At 51.8% G+C, this 8,432-nt stretch overlaps 1 protein-coding gene across 1 annotated transcript in view; it reads left to right on the forward strand.

The window, feature by feature from the left end:
- TRIM9 (tripartite motif containing 9) overlaps positions 1–8,432 on the forward strand; it is a gene marked incomplete at both ends in the record, with an annotated part of 27,730 nt that overhangs the window by 16,104 nt on the left and 3,194 nt on the right. The window contains 3 exons of the mRNA XM_009874807.1: positions 4,619–4,807; positions 7,013–7,054; positions 7,630–7,653. Of these exons, the coding sequence (XP_009873109.1) occupies positions 4,619–4,807; positions 7,013–7,054; positions 7,630–7,653 (255 nt within the window). The remainder of the gene's footprint in view (positions 1–4,618; positions 4,808–7,012; positions 7,055–7,629; positions 7,654–8,432) is intronic.

Genomic DNA, 8,432 nt, shown 5'->3' on the forward strand with positions numbered 1-8,432 from the left:
TCCTCCAGGGCATCAGCAATCACTGCCGGACAGGAGAGGAAAGGTTTATGTCCAGGAACCTTGAACAGTGCCAGAATTTCTCTCTCACCGCTTTCCTTTGCAGCACATCTTCTTTAGGGGGGTACAGTGAGAGGCATCCCACAGAGAGATTTAAAATTTGTTTGCAGCGGTGTTTGCGTTACATAAAGGGAAGCTGAGATGTTTTCAGTAATTCCATTTAAAACAAAACAACGCTGTCAACATTGCTCAGAGACACTAAGGACTGTGCGTGGCTGCATGACAACCACACCGTGTCTTCTCCAGCCCTTGGTGTCTCCTCCAGCCCCTGGCAGCGCACAACAGAGTGTGGAGGGACTGTAGACCCGAATGGGTGTCCTCGCAGACCCGTGACGTGTACAGCCAGCCACGCCGGCATCGTCTGCATCGCCCCCGTGCCAGCAGGCACCCAGTTAGAATATTAAACATCCTCTCACAGGTTGCGGAGGAGTCTCCCTGCTTGACTTGAAGTACATTTGTCACACCAGGCACTTAATCTGTGGCGGAAAATTGGCTTGCTTCTGACATGCAGGTGGGAGAGCCGTGAGGCTCGCTCTGAGAAACGAGGTGGGAGTCAGACGGAAGCGGGCGAAGCAGCTGTGAAGGAGGGAATCAGCCCCCACCAGCACGTCTGCTGCCCCAAGAGCCTTGCTGCCAGGCGAGAAACCCCTCCTTGGGAATTTTCCACGCTCGGTGGAATCGTTTTCCTTGCTCCCAGAGTAAAATCTGTCTTTTCTAAGCCGTGTGATTTGTTTTGCAGCTCGCTCGAGAGCAGCAGCATGTTCCCGCAGCTCCAGCTGCTCCCAGCAGACACAGTCTGGGGTCAGGAGGGAGCAAACACAGCTCGTGGGGCTGCTAATGGGGCAGGAGGAGGGTGAGAGCCTTCTTGCCACAGAGCATCGCTGGTGGCTTTGAGCAAGAGGAAAAAAAAGGGTTTTCGGCTGAAAACTGATTTACAGATAGAAGCAGAGTAAGGCTGTGCAGAGCGTTTTCACTTTCTTGCCTGCACTCATCTGCAGGAGGTAACTGTTTCAGCTTGGGAAAGGCGTGCACCAGGTGTGGATGTGTGGGCAGAACAGGTCAGCGAGGAGTGGGACTCGTGTGACAGAGATAGAATGGAGAACAAACCTGTGACAAACCCTTCTCATACAAGAGGCAGAAAACTCAAATTCCAAGCCACAAAGGCCTTGGCACGTCCCTCAGAGAGGTGCGTGCATGTTTGCAAAGCTGAGCACCAGCGTCAAGGAAGCTGCAGCGTTCCTCTGGAGATCCAGGGACGGGACAACAGGCATCCAGCCCTATGCGGGGGTGGCCAGGACTGCTCCCAAAGCCTGAAGGTCAGCAGTTCTCACCCACTTCTTTATCTGGCTTTAGCAGCCTTTGCAGGAGGTGGCAGAGCTTTGGCTTCTCGTCACGTTCGTGGCTCAGACGCGTTTGAGATAGTTCCCTAACTCAAATCACTTGGACTTCTAAGTCATCCCAGCCAGTGATTTGGAGGAGGGACCCTGTGATCTCTCCAGCTCTAATTTCCTCTCACAGGTGTTTTCACCATCGAGCCAAGCTCACCTATTACGCGTCTCCAAAACGCGAAGGAACCTGGGAGAAGATAGCAGTTCACAGTCCTAACAGGTCAGGCTGTTCTTGGGGCTCGTGCCTTCGTCTGTGCAGTTGTTTCACTCCTCTGAGTGTCGGCTGGAAGTTTGCTGCGTTCAGCCTTTTCACTGAGTGGGCTTTTTCCATTTGTTATTCCAGCACAAAAGAAAGGAGAAAACGTGAAGTGGGCCTTGAGCAGTTTCTGCTCTTAGAGGTCGTCTGAGCTTTTTGGACTCAAAGGGAAATAAGTGACAGCTCTGCGCAGCTTCCAGATATCCGAGTGACTTGTTGAATAGAGACACCTCGCACGTCACACTTTTGGGTTGGCTTTAATTCCTGGCCTTTACAGCAGCATCAGGCCTTTAAGTAGCATTTTGTCTCAGGTGGGCTTAGCTTTCCCCTTCAGTCACACTCTACAGCTCACTGCAAAAGGTTCGTGTGGGAAGAAGGGACAAAAGAAGAGACGAGCTCGATGTGAAGAGCACATCTCTCTGTGAGGTAACTGTAAGCAGTTATGAGAAATGCTACGTAGAGGGTGGGATTTTTTTAAAAAAGATGGGTGCTAGTCCCAGCACGCAAAATCCTTATCTGCAGCCCGTGGAAATGAGCTGAAGTCTTTCAGTGAGCAGTGGAATGGGCTGTAGAGGCTAGTGGGGAGTAGAATGTCTTACAGGGCCTCAGCATATAAAGAGAAAAATGATGAAAAGAGGGTAACGTTCTATCTGGGTCTCTGCAGGCATGATTCTGTTGTCCTGCCCAGCCGAACAGCCAAGGTGAGCCAGGCAGCACTGTCGGGAACGTCTCATGCGAAGTCAGCACAGGCACAAGCCTACAGCAAGCTGCCAAGCACCTTCCCAGCCTGTGGTGTGGCATGTCTTCTCCTCCTTATCCCAAAGGAAACTACTTTTTCCAGCTGAGGAAACTGCAGTTCGCTCTTTAAAGCTGATTCTTGGTGCCACAAGTGGCTCCTGGCTGGGAGAAGGTCTGTGCCCCAGAGCCCTTCCCACGTGCTGGGTCCTCTGGGGCTTCCCACGGCTGAAGATGCTCATCATCAGCACAGCCAGCACAGCCAGCTGGCAGCAAGGACTGCCATGGTCCTTACCTCAAATGTGCCCTCTCGTTAGATTATATCAGGCTATTTCACAGCAGTTCTAGTTCACATCTTAGTAAGTGCCTCCCAAGACCGTCACTGCAGGCTTCTTGCTGCTGGGAGACCTCAGGTCTCTCCACAGCCTCCTCGTTCCTGAGCTGGACAGCCCCAGCTCTCTTAATCTTTCCTCATCCAGAAGATTTCTCAATCTCCCACTGATTTGGGGACCCAGTCTATTTTCCTCTTGGCTTGTTCCCACTTTCCCTCTACCCACAGCTGGTGGTTCCTTGATGCATTCGTTGTGGCAGCCTTTGAGAGACTTTGCAGAAGCCCCTGGCTCTGGTCTGCTGGTCCTGTGGGACACGAACAGCCCAGGAACGGGCACCTAATGCACGGTGGTAAGGAACGGAGGAGAAGACCTCAGTCTGCAGGTGGGCTGGCTGCTGGGCTGCTTTTCTCTGATTTCTGAGATGGTTTCCAAGTCTCTCCAGTGTTGTTTCTTTCTGTTGGCTGTCTAGCAAGCTGGATGGCGGGATGAAGAACCAATGAATGTGTGACTTCTTGTTTCTTTTAGTGAGACACAAGCCTAGGAGCAGAGGATCAGGGAGGAACACCCCACTTGTCATACTCTGTGCCCTGCTGTCCCCTTTGCTGGGTTCCCAAACTTGGCCAACTCTGCCAACACCACGAGCAGCCACTCCCGGCTTGGCCACCACCCAGGAGAGCCCTTCCCCAAGCCCAGTCAAGTACCAGGAGCTTTTTTCTTCTTTCAAGCCCAGTTCCTCATCTGGGGTGTAACTTTGACTCTCTTAACAGCCACGAAGTGACCCTCAACAGCAACCAGTGCCTTTTAACCGGCAGTTTTTGGGAAGGGGTGAACAACAAAAGGAGAGATGCACTGCAAGGAGCTACAGGAACATGAGATGTTAGTTAGGGAGAGCAATGAGTCCAGCTACTCTGGGTAGTAGTTCCTCTCACTCTCAGTAGATGTTAGAGGGCACGTCCCTGCCTAACCTTGAGCTCCATTTGTTGACCTGTTGTGCAATAATTTATCTAACCCCTGTCTGAACCCACTGACACTCTTTGCTTCCACAGCCTCACGCAGCAACAAGTCGCAGAAGTTAAAACCTGCTGTGCAAAGAAACACTTCCTTTTATTTGTTTTAACGTTATTTCCAGCTCAATCCATGTCACAGCTGAGGCAGGAAGGCTGGGCGATACTGTGTTTGGGAGTTCACCTGATCTGAATGCATGGAGAATGGTGGATCCCACATTTTGATATTTCCATACCTCTTGACAAGGCTAGGGAAGGAGTTCCACGAGGTGACCCGTTGTGGTAGGGGGGAATAGAAAACGATGACCTGAGAGGTTCCTTCTGCTCTGACATTTTGCTGTGAATCTCGAGTTAAATTCTTACTGTAAGGCTCAGATGTGTTTTGACAGGTACAAAGGGATACCAAGAACACAACATCCTGAACAGCCTTTGAGTAAGGTGGGTGCTTGGTGGTACTTAGGGCAACAGAGCTTAGTACAGCCCTGCAAAAAGCCTTTCGGCGTTACCAACCAACTAGTTTTTACGCCGCTAATTACCACGCACACAAAAAGGGATGCGATTTGTTAAAGAACGGTGGGAAGCGCGCGTGGTAACTTGTGAATTTTTTTAGGTGCGTTACTGTGAAGAGGTGCGGGGACTCGCTTTAAAGGAAAGTGTATTGCATTTGTCATGGTGATGTGGGGAACGTTCTGGAAGATGAAAATATATTTATTGCCAATACTGCCAGAGGTCAGGCTTTCCCGAAGCGTCCATGTTGTGGTCTGAGGTCTGGTCTCGGGCGATGGCGTGACACCATCCAGCAGACCCGATTTTCTGATCTCTAGTTTGCATTGATCTTACGTTTAGACACGCAGTCAGAAGAACAGACCCTCCCTTTTCCAGTGCCTTTGGAAAGATCGCAGCTTCGTAGAATGAGTCCTTTCTCCTCCACCCTTAATCTACAACCCAGCTTTCCGGGGAGATCCTACTTTGAGCTAAGATCTTCGGCCCACCAGCTGAGCTTGCATTCTTCTTTACAGTCCCTGAATTCAGCCGGTGAGCCGAGTGCCTCTGGCATTTCCTCTGTGCTTCTGGGCATCTCCAAAGTATTTGTTTGTTTCGTTCCGTTGTGTTTTCTTTTCTCTCATGACATGCGGATGGCAGGGGGAGCTCCTTCTTGTCTGTCCGTGGCCTGCTCCTGCCGCGGAGGGCGTCTCGGTGCCGTAGTTCTTGCGGTGTTTGCATCTGTACGTACCAGCATGGGGCAGTTTGAGGCGTGGGGTGACGGGGCAGCACAGTAACTCCCTCTGTGGGTGCTGTTCTTGGCGGGGCCGGCTTGGCTGAACCGTTTAGCACAGCCAGCCGGCAGGTCCTGCATCTCTAGTCGGCGCTGATCTCATGTCTAGGGGCAGTCAAAAGAACAGGCCCTCCCTGGGAGAAACCTGTGAGGGCATCTCGATGGTTTGCTTTCCCTGTAGAACCAGAAAATGCAGCCTCTGCTGTGAGGTTTGTTCTACAAAATTAGTTTCCTTGATTTAATCTGGACCTCTCTCTGAGAAAGAAGCAAGCCTAGATGCAAGCAAGGTCTAGCTAAGCCCAGCTCACGGACCCCTTGCAGCCTGGCTTCCCAAGACCCTGAAGATGTGGGCTTTTGTCTGCTCAGCTTTGAGCACTGGGCTCGGCTTTTGCGAAACCAGACATGATGGTATCGAAATCTTGTTTTCTGCAGAGCAGAGGAAACCACTCCTGTGATCCCTTGCTCCTCTGGCAACACCTGCAAGCACTTCACTTGCCTCCTCGCGCCCGGTCCTCGCGGGCTGCGGTGGGACGTAGGCAGGACAGGCAGAACGAGGGACAATATCAGGCAGCCGCAGACACTGTGCATCCCCCAGAGCTGTTTTCTAACCAGTCTTTGCGCATCTTCCGTCGCTAAAGATCCTGGGCCCCGATTCTTCTGCCGCTCTGGATTTACACCACTCCATGGGCCTCAATGGAGTAATTCACGGCTTCCTCTGGTGTAAGCCCAGGAAGAATGGGGGCCCAGGATTGTTTGATTTCCATCCCATAACCCGGAATGAGGAATGCTGCAGCATGACACTTGCCAGAATAACTGGGGAGCCCCGCAACTTTCTTTTTCTTTGTGCTCTTTATGTGGTTGGTTTGTTGGTTGGTTGTTTTTTTTCCTTATCGTACTGCTGTGCACTAATGGCTTGAACTCTGTTTTGTCACGGACGTTTCTTACTTTGTGTCCAGAGACCCACCGCAAGGGCCATGAGCAATACTTGTGTGTGCGGTCAGACCTCTGCGGCTGCGGTGCGGGCTGGTGGGGCAAGGCCGAAACGGGGTCCTGAATGTGCCAATGTGTCTGTTGGTGAACTTGTGTATCTCGGCAAAACCTTGAAAACCACTCTTTGAGCAGGGGCACTGGGCACAATTCATTAAACCAGCCTGAGGCGGTGGTGCTGCTTGGCACTCGCCGTGGAGCGCGACCGCGGCCAGATGCTTCCCCGCCAACACGCTCGTCAAAAAACCTGCTTCCCTGCCAGAGGAGAGGTGAAAACCAGTCACAGAGCTAGGCAGGGGATTCCTTAAAATCCAGCACCCTTCCTGAGTGCCCTCCCAAGCCAATATGGGGCTTCACGCTGCCCTCTCCTCCTGGTGAGGACAAGCTCCTGGAGCAGTTCCCTGCGTCAGTTTGGCTCCCAGAAGGTGTCTGCAGGAAGATGAAGGGCACCCCGACATGTCCTGCTCCCTCCTGCCCATCAGGGGAGGCAGCCCAGGAGAGCTGGGTGGTCACTGGCCACGCTAGTGGTTGCTCTGCTTTCCTCAGTCCCTGTCCTCCAGGGAGTGGTTTTTAAGTGATTCAGTTAAGAGTCAACTTAGAGAATATTTACCAAGTGGCCAAGGTATCCCGCCAAGGTGGAAATTTCCTGCCTCTTTTCTGGAGGAAAGCCCAACAATTTGGCATCCTGAGCGGTTAGCAATCCGATTCGACGCTCGTGAAGGCAGTGATGGGATCTGGCAGTGAAAAAGCAGACGCTCCACACTTCCCAGAGGTGAGGCTCTCACCAAAGGGCCAGCAGCCCACACTCAATCGCACGGGTCATATTTGTGACCCTGCTCCACGCTCTCTGGCTTTTAATGAATCAGGCCTCCTGTGACTTGCTGGGTGCTAAGTTAGTGGGTAAATGCTCGTGAGTGTTTTTTCAGGCGGTTGTCGTTTCTTAGCTGTGATGTGTGAAATGTAGTATCTCTTTATAGGATGCAATTTTGAGACACAAGGAACGCCTTACTCTCAATTAGGCAAGTATATTTATTACAATTAACTGGCACGTATTCTATGTTGCTCTTTTTTTCCTTTTCTTTAATCTTTAACTCTTTAACTTTCCATTGGTGACTGAGCAGCATTTCTTGCGTGTGCCCTGCTTGCAGGGCTCTCTCGGGTAAGCAAATTTGGAGGAGGAAAGGCGAGTGCCATACAATGTAAAGGCACTATAAGCTCACCCCCCATATAGTTTTAAAGAGAAGCCTAAAGTCGGTGCTCTGGAAGTGGCCCTGTAGTTAAGAGTCAATCCTCCTGCAATACATACTTGAGTTCATTCATGGGCCGGATGCCGAGGAGGTGATTAGTCCCTCTGCAGCTAATTGCAGTGAGTCCCCTTCAGCCTGCCTGAAGGTCAGGCTCCTTCATTCCCCAGAGAGAAGGAGCCCCAAGCCCGTCCTCTCTCTGTCTCTCCCCACCTTGATGCAAAACCCTGAAAGGTCCCCACACTCGCTGGAAAAGCGGGTGAGCACAAATTGTTTCCTGTTCCTTCCTTTTACCCGGCTTCACGTGCTGTTTTCTTCTCCTGCATGCCTTTCCTTGGGGATGACCACAGTTGACATTAAAAAAATGGTGGCAGGTACGGAATCGCCTCTGTCGAGTTGCGGAAGCGGGGCACCCACGTGCATGTGAGCTATCTTGTGAAACGATCCAATAAACCGATGAATCAATCTCACCCGAGTGTTTTATTTTTCAAGCCGTATTTACTCCTGCAGGCGTGAGAGTGTTTTGTGGATGTGTCAGTTCACATTTCGGTGACCGCTGGAGAAAACCACCTGGGGAACCGGGCTGGTGGCTTGTGAACCCCTCCCCATGCCTCTGTCTTGTCGAGGATGTGACACTCTATCTGTCAGATGTGCAGTAATCGAGTCTCATGCATTTAAACCAGCAGCTGTACTGTGTTGTGGAGGTTTTGGGGTGTTTTCCAGCCTTCCCATGAGCTAGCTTTTGTCTTACGTGTGCCCGGTTGCTCTGTAGGGAGTTTCCTCGGTGTGACTTAGCATCTCTGTCGATGTAGACCTTTGTCTGTGCTTTTGGTTCCCAGGACGGCCAGCCCTCACACACACACGCGCAGTTCATCGGTGCTAATCCTCAGTCCCCCTCTTACACCTGACCCTGAGAACGCGTTGCTTGCATGAGTAACCCTTACATCAGAGCCTGGAGACCTGGCCAGGATCACGCTTCTCCTTCTGCTGGGGCCAAATTTTAGGGGATCATGAGGATCCTGCAAGCTGAGACAGACGGACGATGGGAGAGGGGACGGAGACAGACAAGCAGCAAGAGCAAAACTTGCCCAAGCCCTGGCTATAAAACCTCAGCCAGGCTGGCAGGCTGCAGCTCCGCTCCAAGCATCCTTCC

This window comes from Apaloderma vittatum, unplaced genomic scaffold (assembly GCF_000703405.1).
Source record: "Apaloderma vittatum isolate BGI_N311 unplaced genomic scaffold, ASM70340v1 scaffold18978, whole genome shotgun sequence".
NCBI lineage: Eukaryota > Metazoa > Chordata > Aves > Trogoniformes > Trogonidae > Apaloderma > Apaloderma vittatum.